General features: G+C 49.4%; 1 protein-coding gene across 3 annotated transcripts; it reads left to right on the top strand.

The window, feature by feature from the left end:
* The first annotated feature begins 875 nt into the window (after positions 1-875).
* ttc7b (tetratricopeptide repeat domain 7B) lies at positions 876-21,497 on the top strand. 3 transcript variants are annotated; one of them, XM_084013919.1, is made up of 23 exons: positions 876-1,055; positions 4,449-4,603; positions 4,810-4,885; positions 5,017-5,109; positions 6,155-6,318; positions 6,849-6,970; positions 7,205-7,283; positions 7,709-7,884; positions 11,648-11,711; positions 11,791-11,928; positions 12,044-12,232; positions 12,330-12,447; positions 12,556-12,613; positions 12,700-12,772; positions 12,882-13,042; positions 13,136-13,252; positions 13,337-13,434; positions 13,705-13,968; positions 14,825-14,875; positions 18,638-18,778; positions 19,320-19,522; positions 20,935-21,008; positions 21,101-21,497. In XM_084013919.1, the coding sequence occupies exons 1-23, from the start codon at positions 935-937 to the stop codon at positions 21,246-21,248; spliced, it is 2,883 nt and encodes a 960-aa protein (XP_083870045.1). In that variant the 5' UTR covers positions 876-934; the 3' UTR covers positions 21,249-21,497. The 3 variants fall into 3 exon arrangements, with proteins under 3 accessions (XP_083870045.1, XP_083870043.1, XP_083870044.1); XM_084013917.1 differs by lacking the exon at positions 14,825-14,875; XM_084013918.1 differs by lacking the exons at positions 13,705-13,968; positions 14,825-14,875.
* The last annotated feature ends 1,509 nt before the right edge of the window (positions 21,498-23,006 follow it).

Below are 23,006 nucleotides of genomic sequence, written 5' to 3'. Positions count from 1 at the left end.
AAATAGAGACGTACATTTAACATACTCGTTTTAAAGAAATGTATTTTACTGATTTGATCAAGAATCAAGAAAATAAACATTTGACTCATTGTTGATCGATATTTACACGTGTAAATGAGCAAGAAGAGAACAATAACAAACAATACATAAATAATATAATATAATTAGTTAGACATTCGGTGGAAGCGAGACAAATATAGAAAGAAAAAAAACTAAAACTAATGAAGATGATAATCAAAAAGTCAAAAAAAATAATTATATACAGTGTCTGAATACAACACTTTTCAAGTGCTGTACACATTTTATGTTGTATCTTCTAAGATAGATTTAAGAGGAAAATGTTGTACTTTATACTCCACTACATTTATTTTATAGCTTAGCTATGGTTACTCTGCATATTAAGATTTTAAAAACATGAGCAATTGGAGGCACTTAAGGTAATCAAACCATCCATCAGCATATAGAATACGTTTTCATTAAGCATCATTAATCCAACAATACAATTTAACTCTGACAGAGGCCATTTTGCATGCTTTGTGAGCACCTTTGCTTTTATACTCTCAGTGCAGTTGATAATACCTTTGCACAAGTACAATTTTGAACGCATTTCCCTGTATTTGAGTATGTTTACACTGTGGTGTTGCTCATTGTAGCCTGTTATCAAACTAATGTTAAAACAAAGGGCACTACAGAAAGATGACCTAAGTCTTTGGGTAATTTGATTACACCAAAATGCAAATTGCAAGCTGTGTCGTCAAACACAACGGATTATACGTTTTTATACTTTTTAATGTCGTCAAATTTGCAAACGTTGGTAATCAGAGCTTTATTTTGAAGGTATGGCGCGGAAGTGCTAGTACTCCGCGGCAGTTTGACGCTCGCGAGAGGGATCGTCTGAGTCTGGAGGTGTTGTGGTCCAGTCCCGCTCTCAAACATGACCGCGAGGAAGTCCGGCTCGCGCCTGGAGACCGAGATCGAGCGGTGCCGCTCCGAGAGCCAGTGGGACAAGATCCCGGAGCTGGTGCGACAGCTGTCGGCCAAGCTCATATCTAACGGTAAGACTGTTGTCGGCTCATTCAGCCGTCAGGCCTTCCCCTCGGTCCGAGTCCTCGGTGCTTCCTGGCAGCGGCGGCCGACGCCGGGAGCTCTCCGGCGCGGCGCTGCTCCCGCTAGAGCTCGCACATAGACTCCCATACTTTCACGAGGAGTTTTACCCCGGTGTTTGGGGGTCTGTTGTGGTCTGGTCTGGTCCTGTCCGGTCTGGTCTGGTGTGTATCCGCTAGTGTGATTTAAAGGTACGGAGGACTCCGCTTGTAGTCTGACAGCTCTGCTTTCAACATTGTCTTCGTTTGACTCGTATGATTAATTAAGCAGCTATTAATGATCAGTATACAGCATAGTAACATCTAGTAACAGGAACGCTTCGCCTCTCTGTTGCTAACACGTCTTACAGTTCAGATGCTAAAACGTGCTACATGCTAGCTGTCAAACTCCCTGCTGATGCCTGACTTGTAAACCGCTCTACTGGAAGTACAGAAGGAAGTACATGAGGAAGTACAGGAAGAAGTACAGGAGGGAGTACATGAGGAAGTACAGGAGGGAGTACATGAGGAAGTACAGGAAGAAGTACATGAGGAAGTACAGGAGGGAGTACATGAGGAAGTACAGGAGGGAGTACATGAGGGAGTACAGGAGGAAGTACAGGAGGAGTACAGGAGGAAGCACATGAGGAAGTACAGGAAGAAGTACATGAGGAAGTACAGGAGGGAGTACATAAGGAAGTACAGGAGGAAGTACAGGAGGAGTACAGGAGGAAGCACATGAGGAAGTACAGGAAGAAGTACAGGAGGGAGTACATGAGGAAGTACAGGAGGGAGTACAGGAGGAAGTACATGAGGGAGTACGGGAAGAAGTATAGGAGAAAGTACAGGAGGAGTACAGGAAGAAGTACAGGAGGAAGTACATGAGGAAGTACAGGAAGAAGTACATGAGGGAGTACGGGAACAAGTATAGGAGAAAGTACAGGAGGAGTACAGGAAGAAGTACAGGAGGGAGTACAGGAGGGAGTACAGGAGGAAGTACATGAGGGAGTACGGGAAGAAGTATAGGAGAAAGTACAGGAGGAGTACAGGAAGAAGTACAGGAGGAAGTACATGAGGAAGTACAGGAAGAAGTACATGAGGGAGTACGGGAACAAGTATAGGAGAAAGTACAGGAGGAGTACAGGAAGAAGTACAGGAAGAAGTACAGGAGGGAGTACAGGAGGAAGTACATGAAGGAGTACAGGAGGAGGTATAGTCAGAAGTATTTAATTAAAATGGAATAGATCCCATGCTGTATTTTTCTTTACTGGTTGTTATGGTTACTCAGTATTTCAGTGCCAATTTACCTCTCATCAATGACAAATGACACAATAAATGTGCAGTGCATGTTTATTAAGCAGTAAAAACGTTTGGACCTAAAGTTGACGAATGAATGTGTTAACAACACGGTGGCTGTTTCTGTCTGCTCAACACAAAGGTGGTCTGTTCACCGTTCATCATGGAAATGCAGCTTTTAGTCGGTGGAAGTCAGGAAACGTCAGGGAATCTGACATTTGACTTGGGAACTCTGTCAGAAGTAAGTAAACTCTCTAGAAACGTTGTTCCTGTGACATCACTGAGTGGTGTTCCCCAGCACACTGACCTGTGACATCATACAGCCAATAGTGATGCTGGGTACGGGTCAGCGGTGAGACAGCCTCCTGGTAAATGTATAACATGCAGATATCATTTCAAAAACACAGTCCAGACTCTCAAACAACTCTAAATAATAATAAGAATAGTGATACATTTGATTTGTATAGCCTTTCCAAACACTGGAAGTGTGTCACGTCTGTTTTCTCTCTTCTTACTTTGCCGTGTTCAGGACATGTCTAAAAATAACCTTCCATTCTCTGATTCACTGCTTTGTTCTCACCTGCTTGACCATCGCCGTTCCCTCTCTGTCCCTGGCTCGCTCGTCCGCTGAAACGAGGAGCGGCCATCTTTGGATGCTGCGTGTTCACAGCAGCAGACATAATATGTAACATACAACTTTACTCATTAACAGCTGCATGCAGTACACTGGCCTCGGAGTCAGTTATTTATGGAAAATAGTTTGAGAGATTACAGAAAGTATTGACCAAACATACAGAGCTGTATGGATTTATTTTAAATGTAGCTGAGCAACACAGCCAAGAAGCAGTCAGGGAACTTGTTCTGCAGGGAACCACCGGCTTGTATTTACAGTTGATTAGCAAGATGTGAATGTTGTTTTCTGGACACAAACGCTGCCATTATGGGATGGATTTTGGCTCATGTGAGCTCTGGTCACTGACTGGCATCAGGAACGGGATTACCGCTCGCTTCACCCTCTGACCCTGGAAACACACCCATCACATGGTTTACCTGGTATGTGTGTGTGTGTGTGTGTGTGTGTGTGTGTGTGTGTGTGTGTGTGTGTGTGTGTGTGTGTCTGTGTGTGAGAGCTCAGCTGGTGTGTGTGTGTGTGTGTGTGTGTGTGTGCTCAGCTGGTGTGTGTGTGTGTGTGTGTGTGTGTGTGTGTCTGTGTGTGTGTGTGTGTGTGTGTGTGTGTGTGTGTCGGTGTGTGAGCTCAGCTGTGTGTGTGTGTGTGTGTGTGTGTGTGTGTGTGTGTGTGTGTGTGTGTGTGTGTGTGTGTGTGTGTGTGTCTGTGTGTGTGTGTGTGTGTGTGTGTGTGTGTGTGTCTGTGTGTGTGTGTGTGTGTGTGTGTGTGTGTGTCTGTGTGTGTGTGTGTGTGTGTGTGTGTGTGTCTGTGTGTGTGTGTGTGTGTGTGTGTGTGTGTGTGTGAGCTCAGCTGGTGTGTGTGTGTGTGTGTGTGTGTGTGTGTGTGTGTGTGTGTGTGTGTGTGTGTGTGTGTGTGTGTGTGAGCTCAGCTGACCAGGAGAACCCTTACGTTTCTTTTAAAGGGTTCTCGTTGTCATCAGACAGAGCAGATGGTCCTGTTTAGATGAATCTTGATTTTAAATTGGAGTGAATTCTTTTAGATTGATCTTGACCTTCATACTATAGTATATATATATATATATATATATATATGCTTGTATCGCTCTGAGATGAATGATTGATTATCCTTAGAGCTGGCAGGTTGATGCTGGACTGACTACCTCGAGGCTGTTAAAGGTGCACTGTGGTGTTATCTGGTGGTCACGCTGCAGATTGCAGCTGAAACTATAAACTCGCCCCGATCTTAGGCTTGTTTGTTCTGGGTTACTGTAGACACACGTGGAGAGGACCTTCTCCATGTTTAGATAGACATAGACACCAAAGTATCTGCCAGTAAATCCCCCCCAAATGCTACATACCGTTCCTTTACAGTGATGGACGAGGCTGTTATAGTCATGATGTGTCCTAACGTGTGTGTGTGTGTGTGTGTGTGTGTGTGTGTAGATGACCTCGGGGAGTTGTTGCTGGGGGAATGCAAGCTTCAGACGTACCTGAAGGAGAACCCCATCAAACAGGGAGCCAGTCCCAGGGGCCCACGCCCTAAACTGGTGGAGGTCAGGAAACACCTCACTGCGGCTCTGGACAGAGGGAATCTCAAGGTAACTGTGGAAGAGGAGGCTTACCTGCTTTGCTTCATGTAGAAACTGTTGTCACTTTGTTTCTAATTAATTTACGAATCAAATACATTGCGTCACAGAATTTAGTGCCACAAAACGTGGTGTTCAGGTGTTTAAAAATCTGTAGAGAATAAATCAAATGACAGTGAAGACGTGAATTTAAAAAGGGAACATGTTCTGTCCTGCAGGCCGATTACCTCCAGGAAGCCAGTCTGTTGATGGCCAAACTCTGCTACGTGGAGGGAGAATACAGAGATGCCTTAGGTAACCCACACTCCTTCCATTCACTCACATTTAGGATGATTTCTTTGTGTGATGCTACTAATCCAACCTCGGTGTCATTAAACAACCATATAAATCCTGCTGCGCTGATTGATTTCTAACTGGATTGACAGGTCACTACAGCAGGGTCAGCCTGGATGACATGCAGCTGGGGGGAGCTCCTGTGTACCGACTGTCCATGATAGCAGAGGCATACGCCACTAAAGGTAGAAACACACACTCTGACACACAGCGAGCCCTCGGCCCATGTTCACATCCTCCAGTCAGCCTTAGCCGCTGCACTACCGCTTTGCTCCACATGATGGCAGCGCAGCGTCACCGGTCATCAACAACACGGCAGGCTCTCTGGTTCCTCTTGAATAATAGATAATCAGTCATCATGAAACGATAAACAAGAGTTAACGAAGAGCAGGGCACAAAGTCCTCAATCAGAATGTTATTTTGTGGCTGTTTCACAGTGGAAACAAGTTAACCCACATCTCCTCACACATCTGGGAAGGTGCAAGTTAACCCACATCTCCTCACACATCTGGGAAGGTGCAAGTTAACCCACATCTCCTCACACATCTTGGAAGGTGCAAGTTAACCCACATCTCCTCACACATCTTGGAAGGTGCAAGTTAACCCACATCTCCTCACACATCTGGGAAGGTGCAAGTTAACCCACATCTCCTCACACATCTTGGAAGGTGCAAGTCAACCCACATCTCCTCACACATCTTGGAAGGTGCAAGTTAACCCACATCTCCTCACACATCTGGGAAGGTGCAAGTTAACCCACATCTCCTCACACATCTGGGAAGGTGCAAGTTAACCCACATCTCCTCACACATCTGGGAAGGTGCAAGTTAACCCACATCTCCTCACACATCTTGGAAGGTGCAAGTTAACCCACATCTCCTCACACATCTGGGAAGGTGCTGGATGTTTAAGGTTGGTCTTGCTGAGTCAGGCCTGTGAGCCTCGCTACGCCGAGGGAAGAAGAACACAAAAAACTCTGAGGTTGTCTTTTATTCATCTGTGTAATAGAATACTATTTGCTTTCAGTCATTAATGATTGAAGGATGTGAATGTGAAGTAAATAATTGATTCTGTTTTGAGGCACACAGCAGCTTGGTTTGAACAGCAGTCATCAGTAGAGTGGTGTCATCTTCCTCACTAATGCAGCGATGCTCCAATAAGAACTCTGATCAGTGACCTGGGGCCTTTGTCTCCGTTTTCCGTCACTGAGCACTCTTCCTCTCCTCCCAGGACTGTGCTACGAGAAGGTCCCAGCCACCTCTCCGGCTCTGTCCAATAAGAACACCGGGTCGCCGGCGTCCAATAGGAGCACCCCAGACCGGGAGCAGGACATCATCACCTGCTATGAGAAGTCTGGAGACATTGCTCTGCTCTACCTGCAGGAGGCTGAGAAGGTCAGACCTCACTGGTAGTCTATAATGGCTTTTCTCTTAATCATGCTCTGCCTTCCCCGTGGGGGAGTGATGACAACTCTGCTGACAGTGTGCAACTTTCACTGCTGCATTATCGCCGTGACGACCAACCGGCAACACTGCAATGAAAGGCAGGAGGATAGAAATCAAACGTTAAAATGAGTCTGGAACCAGACGTTTTGTTTCAGCTTTGAAGTCCTGCATAGAAATACTAATGTATATATAAAGATCATGTTAATGATGTTGTAATTAAACATAACCTTTCACCTCAGTGGAGTTGCCACTAACACACACTAAACTAGCAGATTTAAACACAGGTTCTACCCGAGCCTAATAATTATAGTCCTATCATAACTTCTTCCTGACAACGTTGGGTTAATCATCCACAACAAGTAACAGAAATGTAGGCCAATAAAGCTTGATAATAAATAAATGCTTAGTATAATAGTAATAATAGTATTTTACACATGATTCATTTAGGTTCTTTCTTTGTCCTTTGTCTGTTTGTTCAGGCGTTGTCAGCAGGAATACAGAACCGCAGCCCCAAACCCGGTCCTACTGCCCAGGACCTGGAACTGGGCTACTTCCTGGAGACAGGCCTGCAGAGAGCCCACGTCATCCACTTCAAGAACGGGTAAGAGGGGGATGCTGGTGGACCAGAGAGAAAACCACAGAACAGAGACACCTTTTCAGTATTTTCACGCCTATCTTTCTAGTTTCAAAGAAACATCTGGTGATGATGTGACTCACCATTAACTCCCACATGCATGATGCACACACGTCTGTTTTTGATATCTTCCATTCACACGTACACACATCACAAACTGACGAGTGTCCTCCTTCCTGTTTCCTCACTACATTGCCATAGCAACCTGACCCGAGGCGTGGGCCGCTTTCGGGAGATTCTTCGGGCTGTGGAGAACAGAACCACGCAGAGCCTCCGCATGGTGAGGGGTGATGGAGGTCCGCCTTCTCTCTGAGGAGCCCTTTATGGACCACTTCCCTCATGCTTCTCCTTTCTTAAAGGACTACTTTGGTCTTTTTTGGAAATACATATATGAACGTTCTTGCCAGGCCACCTCAGGAAGTCCTCTTCCAGTCCCAAACCTTTGTGCTTCTTTTGTACAAAGTCAACCTAGCAGATGTAGTTTAAACGTCAGGCTAGAGATCCAAAACCGGCCACGAACCTTTATCTATATCTATCTTTCATCTCTATTTTAATTTGGTTTGTGCATGTCATTATATATTAGAAGCAAAGTAAGCTCCAAGTAGACAGATTGCTCCTGTGTTGGTACCAGAGTATCTTTGCCAACTGTGTGTGTGTGTGTGTGTGTGTGTGTGTGTGTGTGTGTGTGTGTGTGTGTGTGATTAGACCATAGCCAGACAGCTTGCAGAGATCTTGCTCAGAGGAATGTGTGAACAGAGTTACTGGTCCCCTCTGGAAGACCCGCCCACCGTGTCGCCATTGGACGATCCCACGCGACAGGGACACACTCACAGCAAGAACTACAGCCTCAGCCGACGCCCACGGGTGTACTCGGGAGAGAAGTGAGTGGGAACGCGGCGGTGTGTTGATGCTAAAGCTGGAACGTGGTGGAGAACGGCCAGCACGCCTCTAAAATCAATCTAATGCCATGTCCTTTTTATAACTCCACTTTTCCCTTTTTCCTCCCTCTCGTCCTCGCTGACTCCCTCTACTCCCTCTGTCCATCTACTCCCTCTACTCCCTCTGTCCATCTACTCCCTCTACTCCATCTACTCCCTCTACTCCATCTACTCCCTCTACGCCCTCTGTCCATCTCCCTCTACTCCATCTACTCCCTCTACTCCCTCTGTCCATCTACTCCCTCTACTCCATCTACTCCCTCTACTCCCTCTACGCCCTCTGTCCATCTCCCTCTACTCCCTCTACTCCCTCTACTCCCTCTGTGCGACTCCCTCTACTCCCTCTGTGCGACTCCCTCTACTCCCTCTGTCCATCTACTCCCTCTACTCCCTCTACTCCCTTTGTGCGACTCCCTCTACTCCCTCTGTCCATCTACTCCCTCTACTCCCTCTACTCCCTCTGTCCATCTCCCTCTACTCCCTCTACTCCCTCTGTGCGACTCCCTCTACTCCCTCTGTACGACTCCCTCTACTCCCTCTGTCCATCTACTCCCTCTACTCCCTCTACTCCCTCTACTCCCTCTGTCCATCTCCCTCTACTCCCTCTACTCCCTGTCCATCTACTTCCTCTACTCCCTCTACTCCCTCTGTGCGACTCCCTCTACTCCCTCTGTACGACTCCCTCTACTCCCTCTACTCCCTCTGTCCATCTACTCCCTCTACTCCCTCTACTCCCTCTGTCCATCTCCCTCTACTCCCTCTACTCCCTGTCCATCTACTTCCTCTACTCCCTCTACTCCCTCTGTGCGACTCCCTCTACTCCCTCTGTACGACTCCCTCTACTCCCTCTGTACGACTCCCTCTACTCCCTCTGTCCATCTCCCTCTACTCCCTCTACTCCCTCTGTACGACTCCCTCTACTCCCTCTGTCCATCTCCCTCTACTCCCTCTGTACGACTCCCTCTACTCCCTCTACTCCCTCTGTACGACTCCCTCTACTCCCTCTACTCCCTCTGTACGACTCCCTCTACTCCCTCTGTCCATCTCCCTCTACTCCCTCTGTACGACTCCCTCTACTCCCTCTACTCCCTCTGTACGACTCCCTCTACTCCCTCTGTACGACTCCCTCTACTCCCTCTGTACGACTCCCTCTACTCCCTCTGTCCATCTCCCTCTACTCCCTCTGTACGACTCCCTCTACTCCCTCTACTCCCTCTGTCCATCTCCCTCTACTCCCTCTGTACGACTCCCTCTACTCCCTCTGTACGACTCCCTCTACTCCCTCTACTCCCTCTGTACTACTCCCTCTGTACGACTCCCTCTACTCCCTCTGTACGACTCCCTCTACTCCCTCTGTACTACTCCCTCTACTCCCTCTGTACTACTCCCTCTGTACGACTCCCTCTACTCCCTCTGTACGACTCCCTCTACTCCCTCTGTACGACTCCCTCTACTCCCTCTACTCCCTCTGTACTACTCCCTCTGTACGACTCCCTCTACTCCCTCTGTACGACTCCCTCTACTCCCTCTACTCCCTCTGTACTACTCCCTCTGTACGACTCCCTCTACTCCCTCTGTACGACTCCCTCTACTCCCTCTGTACGACTCCCTCTACTCCCTCTGTCCATCTCCCTCTACTCCCTCTGTACGACTCCCTCTACTCCCTCTGTACGACTCCCTCTACTCCCTCTACTCCCTCTGTCCATCTCCCTCTACTCCCTCTGTACGACTCCCTCTACTCCCTCTGTACGACTCCCTCTACTCCCTCTACTCCCTCTGTCCATCTCCCTCTACTCCCTCTGTACGACTCCCTCTACTCCCTCTGTACGACTCCCTCTACTCCCTCTACTCCCTCTACTCCCTCTGTACGACTCCCTCTACTCCCTCTGTACGACTCCCTCTACTCCCTCTACTCCCTCTGTACGACTCCCTCTACTCCCTCTACTCCCTCTACTCCCTCTACTCCCTCTGTACGACTCCCTCTACTCCCTCTGTCCATCTCCCTCTACTCCCTCTGTACGACTCCCTCTACTCCCTCTGTACGACTCCCTCTACTCCCTCTACTCCCTCTGTACGACTCCCTCTACTCCCTCTGTCCATCTCCCTCTACTCCCTCTGTACGACTCCCTCTACTCCCTCTGTACGACTCCCTCTACTCCCTCTACTCCCTCTGTCCATCTCCCTCTACTCCCTCTGTACGACTCCCTCTACTCCCTCTACTCCCTCTGTCCATCTCCCTCTACTCCCTCTGTACGACTCCCTCTACTCCCTCTGTACGACTCCCTCTACTCCCTCTACTCCCTCTACTCCCTCTGTACTACTCCCTCTGTACGACTCCCTCTACTCCCTCTACTCCCTCTGTCCATCTCCCTCTACTCCCTCTACTCCCTCTGTACGACTCCCTCTACTCCCTCTGTCCATCTCCCTCTACTCCCTCTGTGTGACTCCCTCTACTCCCTCTACTCCCTCTGTACGACTCCCTCTACTCCCTCTGTCCATCTCCCTCTACTCCCTCTACTCCCTCTGTACGACTCCCTCTACTCCCTCTACTCCCTCTGTCCATCTCCCTCTACTCCCTCTACTCCCTCTGTACGACTCCCTCTACTCCCTCTGTCCATCTCCCTCTACTCCCTCTGTACGACTCCCTCTACTCCCTCTGTCCATCTCCCTCTACTCCCTCTGTGTGACTCCCTCTACTCCCTCTACTCCCTCTGTACGACTCCCTCTACTCCCTCTGTCCATCTCCCTCTACTCCCTCTACTCCCTCTGTACGACTCCCTCTACTCCCTCTACTCCCTCTGTCCATCTCCCTCTACTCCCTCTACTCCCTCTGTACGACTCCCTCTACTCCCTCTGTCCATCTCCCTCTACTCCCTCTACTCCCTCTGTGTGACTCCCTCTACTCCCTCTACTCCCTCTGTACTACTCCCTCTGTACGACTCCCTCTACTCCCTCTACTCCCTCTGTCCATCTCCCTCTACTCCCTCTACTCCCTCTACTCCCTCTGTACGACTCCCTCTACTCCCTCTACTCCCTCTGTGTGACTCCCTCTGCTCCCTCTACTCCCTCTGTACTACTCCCTCTGTACGACTCCCTCTACTCCCTCTACTCCCTCTGTGTGACTCCCTCTACTCCCTCTACTCCCTCTGTACTACTCCCTCTGTACGACTCCCTCTACTCCCTCTACTCCCTCTGTCCATCTCCCTCTACTCCCTCTACTCCCTCTACTCCCTCTGTCCATCTCCCTCTACTCCCTCTACTCCCTCTGTACGACTCCCTCTGCTCCCTCTGTCCATCTCCCTCTACTCCCTCTACTCCCTCTGTGTGACTCCCTCTACTCCCTCTACTCCCTCTGTACTACTCCCTCTGTACGACTCCCTCTACTCCCTCTACTCCCTCTGTGTGACTCCCTCTACTCCCTCTACTCCCTCTGTCCATCTCCCTCTACTCCCTCTACTCCCTCTGTGTGACTCCCTCTACTCCCTCTGTACTACTCCCTCTGTACGACTCCCTCTACTCCCTCTACTCCCTCTGTCCATCTCCCTCTACTCCCTCTACTCCCTCTACTCCCTCTGTACGACTCCCTCTACTCCCTCTGTCCATCTCCCTCTACTCCCTCTACTCCCTCTGTCCATCTCCCTCTACTCCCTCTACTCCCTCTGTACGACTCCCTCTACTCCCTCTGCTCCCTCTGCTCCCTCTGTAGCCTGTTTTGCCCTCAGGAGAACACAGAAGAAGCGTTGCTGCTGCTGCTCATCAGTGAGTCCATGGTAAGACACAACGCTGTCCGTCCTCCAGAGAGCTGACTTTGACCCAGTACCAGATCTCCGTGTGTGCTTGTGTGTTCAGGCCAACCGTGATGCCGTGCTGAGCAGAATCCCTGAACACAACAACGACCGCATCATCAGCCTGCAGTCTGCGTCCGTGGTGTACGACCTGCTGACCATCGCTCTGGGCAGGAGGGGGCAGTACGAGATGCTGTCAGAGGTGAGCCGCCCCCACCCATCAGACACCCACATTAAATCACACTATACCTTTCCTCACGTTCACCTCCCTCGGCCGGGAACACGAGTGAACCGTGTCCTCTTTCCGATGTCTCCAGTGTTTGGAGCGAGCCATGAAGTTTGCCTTTGAAGAGTTCCACCTGTGGTACCAGCTGGCCCTCTCGCTGATGGCTGCTGGGAAGTCAGCTCGAGCTGTGAAGGTCCTGAAGGAGTGTATTCGCCTGAAGCCCGACGACCCCACCATCCCACTGCTGGCTGTCAAGCTGTGCATCGGCCCGCTGCACTGGGTGAGGCTGGTCGCTGGAACCTCAGCCGTCCTGAAGATGTTCATGTCTTAATCATCTGGTTTCTCCATCTCCATGTGTGTCTGCTGCTGGGATCTAGTTGGATGAGGGCGAGTGCTTTGCAAAGATGGTGATCGACATGGGAGAGAAAGCAGCTGAGTTCAGAGCCAAAGGCTACTTGGCCGTCGGGCTGGTGTACAGCCTCAAAGCCACCGATGGTAGGGCGGAGCTAAATGCCGCTCCAAAGCAAGTCACATGTGTGAAATTTGAGAAGATGAAGCAGACATTTCTTTGTTTGACGCCTCTGTCTGTCTGCATGTGTTCAGCGTCGCTGCGAAGCACACAGGAGGAGTACCAGAGGAAAGCTTTGGGAGCCTTCCAGAGGTTGGGACTGAGCCCTGCTGTTTCCTCTCTTCCATCCCTCCCATGTCACATGCAAACACAACGTTGTATTCTGTGTGTGTCCGTAGAGCTCAGAGTCTGTCTCCCACTGACCATCTCGCAGCCTTCTACCTGGCCCTGCAGCTCGCTGTGTCCAGACAGGTAACACGTTCTTCACACACCTGAACCGGCTAGGGTCAGAGATCAGCAGATCACACATCTTTTCACCCTGACTGTAGTGAACCTGTAGACGGTGTGTGTTTGTGTGTAGATCCCCGAGGCCCTAGGCTATGTACGACAGGCGCTGCAGCTCCAAGGGGACGATGTCCACTCCCTTCATCTGCTGGCCCTGCTGCTGTCGGCCCAGAAACACTACCACGACGCCCTCAACATCATCGAGATGGCTCTGTCCGAGTACCCGGAGAACTTCAAGTGAGGCTGGCACGCTGCCTTCACAGCACACAACATGGCTTTATCTCTCTCATCTGATGTGTGTGTGTGTGTGTGTGTGTGTGTGTGTCGCAGTCTGCTGTACACCAAGGTGAAGCTGGAGTCGATGTGCCGAGGTCCGGAGGAAGCTCTGCTCACCTGTAAACACATGCTGCAGATCTGGAAGAGCTTTTACAACCTGACCAACCCCAGGTAAACACACACACACACACACACACACACACACACACACACACACCCACCCGTGCTGGTGTGTAACCCGTGTTTGCGTGGCAGTGATTCTGGCCGTGGCAGCAGCCTGCTGGACCGAGCCATCGCAGACCGACGGCAGCTCAACGCCATGACGCTGCCGGACTTCAGCGACCCGGAGACCGGTAGGCACATTCAGTCCTCTTCAACACCTTCATCTCACCGTGACCCCGTACCTGTGTTCAATCAGGATTATATATATATAATATATAACTATATATATATAGTTGAAAAGTTGCTGCTTCATCTCGTTATTATGAAACTAGATCGGAAGACTTTAGACTTTACAGAATTTCAGAAACCTTGTTGTGAAGCGAGAGCCAGTGACTTGTGTCCCCTCCCTTCCTTTCTTTGGATGAATTGAACTCATTTCTGTTGTTTTTGCTTTGTTTTAGTCTCAGGTTCTTCCTCTTCTCAATCCGGCTCTGAACCCGTCTCCCCCTCCTCCCAATCCACCATTTCCTCCTTCTCCTCCCCGCTGTCCTCCCCTTCCTCCCTTTCTTCCCCCGTCTTTGTCCTCCAGCCTCCTCCTCTCCCTCCACCCAAAAACCCCTCCCTCCACTCTCCTCCTCCTCCTCCTCCTCCACCTCCTGGGCCTACCAAGACCAGGACTCACTCCTTTTGCAACCACGTGACTCTCCGCCAGCTCTCCTCCAATTGTAATCCTCCTCTAGTGCACTCGGCCGGTAGCATGGTGTGGAGACGCTGCTGGGTTGACTTGTGTGTTTAAGGCTGAGCGAATCAGACTAACGTTGGCTGCAGTCGTCCTGATAGAGCTGACCCTGTTTATTAACTCTGTATGTGAAGAAGGGCCACGAGGCAGGAATCCACACACTTCAGTACCAGAGAGAGTGGACCGACCCGCTCACGTCTATCTCTGGGATCGTAGACGAGGTGAATCTGGAATGTGAGTCATTGAGCTCACAAGCACAAACAAGCAGTTTAAGCCTAAGGAGTGCTGGAGGTGCTTCATGGTGAATCTGACATGTGAACGGGACTCGCTGACTCTGGTTACTTTATACTTCATGTATTGCAGCTTGACTGCCTCTCCACATCTGCTCTCCTGGTTGTGTTGCTGCTCCTCCTTCCTCTCTCCACGTTTCTGTGAGGACGTTCATTCGTCTGGTTGCCATCTCTCCTGCTAACAACGCTGTTATTCACTTACTTCATCTCATTTACGATGACGACAGTCCATCGGGGTGATCAGTTACTGAACACAGTGCATTGATAAGTGAGGTTTAGTGTCCATCGTTAGTGAGTTCAGAAACGTCGTGAGGTCATTGAAAATGCCAAAGCAAAGAATCAAACCAACGTCTCGTTATGAAGCAGAATGATGATGAAGCTGGTCGGTCAGCATTTCTGTCAACAGGCTGCAGCATAACAACATGAGGAAGCAGCTTGTCTCATGCCATGTGGTCCAGAAGGTTTCTGTGCAGAATCGATTTGTTTCATTTCTTTTCTTTCATCATTAACACTCGTCTTTTTCTTTGTCCCCCATCCCTCCGTTTGTTCAAGGCGGCCTTCAGGACGCTAACACTCTTGGTTTTTCCTCCATGTTTTCTGTTTGTAAGTAGCCATCTAACCTCCATCTGACCTTGCTTTGTCCATCCATCGGTATGTGTCTGCTCTCTGTTGACCTGTCCAGAACCCCATATACTGTATGTACAATGCCTGTCCCCAGTACAGTCAGCGGTATACGATTTAAAGGAAGACAAGCATTCTTCAATTCATCGACACAAAGCCATGTGGAAGTATTCAGGAAGCAAACGTTTGGATGTTGATGTGATTCACAGCTGGTTGGTTGTAAAAGGCAGGTGAAGCAACCGGTTGGGTTCAGTAAAGCCAAACAGAGCGAAGCTGGAGAGGACGGCTTCCAAGAGCACAAAGATCTCCATTATTAACACTGCTTTAAGTGAAATAATCAACTGAGAACCAACACGCTGGAAATGTTGTATGAGGGACTAAATGATCAAATTCCCCGAAGAGGATACTTTCCTCACCCTGCTCCCCCTGCTCACCCTGTTCACCCTGTTCACCCTGTAACCCCTGTTCCCTCTGTTCCCCCTGTTCCCCCTGCTCACCCTGTTCCCCCTGCTCCCCCTGTTCCCCCTGCTCCCCCTGTTCCCCCTGCTCACCCTGCTCCCCCTGTTCCCCCTGCTCCCCCTGCTCCCCCTGCTCACCCTGTTCCCCCTGCTCACCCTGTTCCCCCTGCTCCCCCTGTTCCCCCTGCTCACCCTGCTCCCCCTGTTCCCCCTGCTCACCCTGTTCCCCCTGCTCACCCTGTTCACCCGGTTCCCTCTGTTCCCCCTGCTCACCCTGTTCCCCATGTTCCCTCTGTTCCCTCTGTTCCCCCTGCTCACCCTGTTCCCCCTGTTCCCCCTGCTCACCCTGTTCCCCCTGCTCCCCCTGTTCCCCCTGCTCCCCCTGCTCACCCTGTTCCCCCTGCTCACCCTGTTCCCCCTGCTCCCCCTGTTCCCCCTGCTCACCCTGCTCCCCCTGTTCCCCCTGCTCACCCTGTTCCCCCTGCTCACCCTGTTCACCCGGTTCCCTCTGTTCCCCCTGCTCACCCTGTTCCCCCTGTTCCCCCTGCTCACCCTGTTCCCTCTGTTCCCCCTGCTCACCCTGTTCCCCCTGTTCCCCCTGCTCACCCTGTTCACCCTGTTCCCTCTGTTCACCCTGCTCACCCTGTTCCCCCTGCTCACCCTGTTCCCCCTGTTCCCCCTGCTCACCCTGTTCCCCCTGCTCCCCCTGTTCCCTCTGTTCCCCCTGCTCACCCTGTTCCCCCTGCTCACCCTGTTCCCCCTGTTCCCCCTGCTCACCCTGTTCCCCCTGCTCACCCTGTTCCCCCTGCTCACCCTGTAACCCCTGTTCCCCCTGTTCCCTCTGTTCCCCCTGCACACCCTGTTCCCTCTGTTCCCCCTGCTCCCCCTGTTCCCCCTGCTCACCCTGTTCCCTCTATTCCCTCTGTTCCCCCTGTTCCCCCTGCTCACCCTGTTCACCCTGTTCACCCTGCTCCCCCTGTTCCCCCTGCTCACCCTGTTCACCCTGTAACCCCCTTTTCACCCTGTAACCCCCTGTTCCCCCTGTTCACCCTGCTCACCCTGTTCCCTCTGTTCCCTCTGTTCCCTCTGTTCCCCCTGTTCCCCCTGCTCACCCTGTTCCTCCTGTTCCCCCTGTTCACCCTGTTCACCCTGTAACCCCTGCTCACCCTGTTCCCCCTGTTCACCCTGTTCCCCCTGCTCACCCTGTTCACCCTGTTCACCCTGTAACCCCCTGTTCACCCTGCTCACCCTGTTCCCCCTGTTCACCCTGCTCACCCTGTTCCCCCTGCTCACCCTGTTCCCCGTTCCCCCTGCTCCCCCTGCTCACCCTGTTCCCTCTGTTCCCCCTGCTCCCCCTGCTCACCCTGTTCCCCCTGTTCACCCTGTTCCCTCTGTTCCCCCTGCTCACCCTGTTCCCTCTGTTCCCCCTGCTCACCCTGTTCCCCCTGTTCACCCTGTAACCCCCTGTTTCCCCTGTTCACCCTGTAACCCCCTGTTCACCCTGTAACCCCCTGTTCACCCTGTAACCCCCTGCTCCCCCTGTTCCCCCTGTTCACCCTGTAACCCCCTGCTCACCCTGTTCCCCCTGTTCACCCTGTAACCCCCTGTTCACCCTGTAACCCCCTGCTCCCCCTGTTCCCCCTGTTCACCCTGTAACTCCCTGCTCCCCCTGTTCACCCTGTTCCCCCTCCACAGATGTAAATATAGCGGTCCATCACCCTGTGGTGTTAAAATGCACCTTTACACCCGGGTGATTCCGGTATTGTTCCTGAAGTCGTGTGTCCCTTTAACTCAGCGTTGATGTGTTGCTGTGTGAATCACATTCAGCCACTTCCTCAGTAATCTGTTCCAAACGTGTGAACGGCACTGAGGGAAACGTGTTTCTATCGTTTTAGACAACAAGCCTGAAGCTTCTGTACGGAAGTGAGAACAGAAACATTCTGGTGATCCAGTTCTCTGTTTTCTCTCCTGTGTTCATGATGTAACAACAGGATCAGTGGTTGTAATACTAACGTTGGCCACAAGAGGCTGAAGTGTTCTAGTTCTAACTGAAATATATTTCTCACCAAAACAACGACATGACGGTGATGTTGCAGAACCTGTGAACACACCATGTACCTTCTGTTCATGGAGAGAAATAAAGGGAAAAAACCTAAACACGTTTAGCACTCCACTGAAGTTCTGCCTCTTGTGGCCAAAGTCAGTATTACAACGGCAAACAGAACACATCCTGACAGAAAGGATGAAAACAACATTCAGAAACATTTTTCACCTGTTCTTCAGTCACAAACACGACAGAAAACTATTTAGATCAGACAATGGATCACTAGATTCTCTCACTTCTCAGGGATTCTGTAGATTGATTTATTATGTTGTTGTTTCTTTAAATTAATACATATCGATACATTGACTTGAGTATTAGGGGCACAAAATGGTCAAATGAAAGCAATCCTCATGAAGATCTACAGTACAATTTCCTATTTCTCCAACCGACCAATCAGTGAAAAGCTCCTTTTCCTCTCGCTGTCGAGGCTCGGCCGAATGTCTATGAGTTATGTCTATAAGGGTGTTTATCATTTCATCAACATGAGTTTCATGTAGGGAACAAAACACAGCCAACATGTGTGTGCTGCTCCATGCTGACATCATATATTCTTACAATAAGCCCTTCACACAGCCTTAATATAATATGTAGATACATGTTAAATCCTTCCCTGCACACACGCACACACACACACATCCAAACAGGAAGAGGACTTACACACATGGCAGTGACGTTTTATTAAACCAAAGCTTTTCTTCCAGCGAGCTGCGACCGTCGGTCATGTTGAATTCCGTCCGTGTTTAGGATATAAACATATGAACGTGTTGTATAATCCATTCAGGCTGCTTCTACAAAGCTAAACCAGCCAAAGCCAAAATGGAAGTCTAGCAATGTCTTTATAGCAGTCGTCATCTTTATCTCTATTAGATCATGTTGGTCAAAAGCACACATGGACATATGGAAAGCATGGAATCAGTTGTAAGAAGAGTATCACTATCAAACAGAGGCATTGGAAGGTTCACGTATTCATGTGTGTGACATGTGAGGATATGATGCTGTGGACCTTCAGTACTAACCAGCAGCGTGCAGGCTGACCGTGTTTCTGCATGGCAGTTCAATGAGTTCATGCCGGCTCTAACGCTGTGTGGATGAACTTCTCCACTGACTGCTGTCTGTGAAGCCGTGGGGATCAGTGAACTCTGCGGTGTTTGGTTTGATTGTGTGTGACGCTCCTCTCTCCAGGCTCCGTCCACGCCACGTCCATAGCAGCCAGCCGTGTGGAGCAGGCTCTGTCCGAGGTGGCCTCCTCGCTGCAGAGCAGCGCCCCCAAACATGGACCCATGCACCCCTGGATGACCCTGGCTCAGATCTGGCTGCATGCAGGTAAGCACACACAGTCAGCATGACATACATGACATACATGACATACATGACATACATGACATACATGACCCGCGTCTCCTGCCGTCTCAGCTGGCTCTGATTTAGAGTTTAGTTATCGCATCAACGTACAGGTCCTGTGATGCCTCACTGATTATTAATTGGTAGGTCACTGGTAATAGCTTGACCCTTCCATCAGAATCATCTGTGTGGTTCCCAACCTGGGGGTCTGGCCTCCCACAAGGGCTTCTGGGATATATCTGAGGGGTCACCACATAATTAAAGTGGATTCAGTGTCTGTTTCAGAATGTATGCATTTACTTTCTGATGACTAGATGTGAACCGGCAGCGTGAGGCAGTGAGTCATTGAGCTTCTGAGGACAGGAACTAGTGGAGAGGAATCTCTTCTCCACATCCACTTCTCACACTAAGATTACAAGTGTTCAAACTAACAGACCTTTTCACTAAATCTTTGTAGCATGGTGTGCCATAGAAATGTGCCATAAAAGCCTGCAGTAAAGCTGGTCTCCTCCGTGTTCCTCAGCTGAGGTTTACACCGGCATGTCGAAGCCGGCCGAGGCCTCGGCCTGCACGCAGGAAGCCTCCAACCTCTTCCCCACATCCCATAACGTGCTGTACATGAGGGGCCAGATCGCTGAGCTCAGGGGCAACGTGGACGAAGCCAAGCGCTGGTACGAAGAGGCCCTTTCTATCAACCCCACGCATGTCAAGACCATGCAGAGACTGGTAACACACACACACACACACACATACACACACTCACACACTCACACACACACACACACACATACACACACACACACACACTCACACACACACACATACACACACTCACACACACACACACACACACACACACACACACACTCACACACACATACACACACACTCACACACTCACACACACACACACTCCTACTCTACTTATGTTTGGTAGCTTGGCAACGTTTCACTTCTTCTCCTTTCTGACGTTTGTGTGACCCTACTTCTCTCTGCTGGCCACCAGGGGGCGACTCCTCTCTGGTTGTATAGAAGTCTATGAGAAAATGCTCCTACTTCTCTCTGCTGGCCACCAGGGGGCGACTCCTCTCTGGTTGTATAGAAGTCTATGAGAAAATGGTCCTACTTCTCTCTGCTGGCCACCAGGGGGCGACTCCTCTCTGGTTGTATAGAAGTCTATGAGAAAATGGTCCTACTTCTCTCTGCTGGCCACCAGGGGGCGACTCCTCTCTGGTTGTATAGAAGTCTGTGAGAAAATGGTCCTACTTCTCTCTGCTGGCCACCAGGGGGCGACTCCTCTCTGGTTGTATAGAAGTCTATGAGAAAATGGTCCTACTTCTCTCTGCTGGCCACCAGGGGGCGACTCCTCTCTGGTTGTATAGAAGTCTATGAGAAAATGGTCCTACTTCTCTCTGCTGGCCACCAGGGGGCGACTCCTCTCTGGTTGTATAGAAGTCTATGAGAAAATGGTCCTACTTCTCTCTGCTGGCCACCAGGGGGCGACTCCTCTCTGGTTGTTTAGAAGTCTATGAGAAAATGGTCCTACTTCTCTCTGCTGGCCACCAGGGGGCGACTCCTCTCTGGTTGTATAGAAGTCTATGAGAAAATGGTCCTACTTCTCTCTTGATGTATTATCTCAGTAAACATTGTAAACATGAGTTTATGGTCTCAATCTCTAGTTTCAAGTCTTCTTCAATCCAGCATGATGTTCATTTAGTACATTATGGTCCATTTAGAGTCCACCAGACCAGAAAGCAGGGGATGCTTTAGGGGGCGGGGCTACCTGCTCCATCAAAGTCAAAGTCAGCTTTATTGTCAACTCTGCAATGTGCCAGATATACAGAGGAATTTAAATTTCGCTTCTCTCCGACCCACGGTGCAATATAACAAAACACAATATATGTACAATAAATAAAATCAATTCCAAGTTGTGCAAGAGAAATAGAAAAACACAAAAAAAAACTGAATAGTGCATATATATGTCCATATATGGACAGCAGCTCTGTGTTGTCAGTGATTTAGCTCCTGTGATCAAATAGATTGGTACTTCAAAGAACAACAACACCAGGATGTTACCAGTGAACATGAATATGACTTCCTGTAACATCACAGGTCAGTAATGCTCTTCCTCTCCACAGGGTCTGATTCTTCACCAGCTGCAGCGATACAGTCTGTCTGAGAAAGTCCTGAGGGATGCTGTGCAGGTCAACAGGTAGGTGTGTGTGATTATTCTACTCACTCAAATGTCTGATGTGTGTCTCCTCTCATCTCTGCTGTTCCGTCCACCCCCCCCTCTCTCCTCAGTACGGCTCACGATGTGTGGAACAGCCTCGGCGAGGTGTTGCAGGCTCAGGGAAACGCCGCCGCCGCCACCGAGTGTTTCCTCACCGCCTTGGAGCTGGAGGCCAGCAGCCCCATTCTGCCCTTCACCATCATCCCCAGAGCACTATGAGACCCACCATGAGACCCAGTCCCCATGAGACCCCGGTCCCCCATCATCCCCAGAGCACTATGAGACCCACCATGAGACCCAGTCCCCATGAGACCCTGGTCCACCATCATCCCCAGAGCACTATGAGACCCACCATGAGACCCAGTCCCCATGAGACCCCGGTCCACCATCATCCCCAGAACACTATGAGACCTGGTCCCCCATGAAACCCCGGTCCCCCATGAGACCCCGGTCCCCATGAGACCCCGGTCCACCATCATCCCCAGAGCACCATGAGACACACACTCTCGAAGCCTCAGTACTGAACAGTGGCAGAAATGATGGACCTGCGAGCTGCACACACACACACACACACACACACACACACACACACGCACACGCACACACACACACACACTCACTCTCTCTCATTGTACAGAAATACAAATCCTAGTACATACACGTTCCTCCCTTGCCCTTCCCACAATGCCTTGCTGTGGCTGTGACCCCTGACTGTGTGTGTGGTTTTCTTTGTTCATAAAAGACATAAATAAGATTCAGATATTTGGAGTTTGCATGTTTGTTTACATGTTTGTTTACATGTTTGTTTTCCTTTCTAAGCCAAATATCACCGATCCTCCCGACGTCCACATGCTGTTGCTATGGAGACAATGATGGTTACTGTATGTCGGCTCAGGACAGCCTGATCAGTGACCAGCAATCGATCAGTGGGATCTTAATGCCAAAACCCACACACACACAGACGCACACACACACACACGCGCACACAAACACAGGCTGCATCTATGCAACGGAGGCCGAGGGTTGAAGCTGCTGATCGCTTCTCTGTTTGGAATGAGAAGCAGTCTGAAGTTTGGGGAATCATAGTTTGCCATTTTGCTAAAATGCTTTAAAAAAACAAACTATGGCTGTAAAACAAATTCCATCCTCATATGAATACATTTTTAATGCTTTTGTTTTTTTGTTAGAATGAGCAGCTGCAGTCACAATGAACACACAGAGTGCCAACTACACTCCAACATAGACATCAAACAAGCTACAACCAGTTACATTAGGACTCTGTTACATGTTTCTATGCGTCGGTGCAACCAGTGATGTTTTTGTGTCCTGCCACCGTCATGTCACACACAACCAGATGAATATACTTTTTCATTTAATTATGAATACAAAGGATTGCTGTTGTATATTTGATTGTTCCAAGTGTATTATTATAGTAACGGTTTTAGGAAGTAAATTATAATTCTATTTTGTCAGAGCGATGTTACTGAGGTGATAAAAGGATGATCTGATTCAGTTTGTTGAGCTCAGTCAGTGAGTCCTCTGCTGTAAATGAATGACTGAAATACGGACGATTACAATGACGAAGATAATAAAAGTGCTTCTAACGTGGGTCTGTTTGTTGTATTCGATATATTGAAAACATATATGCTCTTAACATTAAAAAGCCATAGTGTAATATGTCTTAATATAGTGTGTTGTAAATATGTCAAGCATGTCTTAAGAAATAATAATGAATGTCAAAGTAAAGTTTACCATATAAAAGTCATAGTATGTGACTGAACGTATGTGTCAAAGGACAATTACAACCAAAAAGATAATAAAACTGGTAGAATTGGGACTTGTGTCTTTGTTACATTTGATGTATTGAATACTGAAAACAAAGTCAGAGAACATTGAAGGATTTCATAAAAATGTAATTAATTCATAGTAAAGTATACCACAAAACATTTCATAATATAGTATGTCATTAAAACAAGT

This window comes from Eutrigla gurnardus (genome assembly GCF_963514095.1).
Source record: "Eutrigla gurnardus genome assembly, chromosome: 7".
In the NCBI taxonomy this organism is placed as follows: domain Eukaryota; kingdom Metazoa; phylum Chordata; class Actinopteri; order Perciformes; family Triglidae; genus Eutrigla; species Eutrigla gurnardus.
The sequence above is the reverse complement of the archived record's forward strand: the minus strand, read 5'-3'. Positions and strand labels throughout refer to the sequence as shown.

Bases quoted from the DNA above. Each gene is read 5' to 3' on its own strand.
- ttc7b (XM_084013919.1), top strand. From the start codon at position 935: ATGACCGCGAGGAAGTCCGGCTCGCGCCTGGAGACCGAGATCGAGCGG. The intron at 4,604-4,809 runs GTAACTGTGGAA...TCTGTCCTGCAG, and splicing joins TGGACAGAGGGAATCTCAAG to GCCGATTACCTCCAGGAAGC. The intron at 12,233-12,329 runs GTGAGGCTGGTC...GCTGGGATCTAG, and splicing joins GCATCGGCCCGCTGCACTGG to TTGGATGAGGGCGAGTGCTT.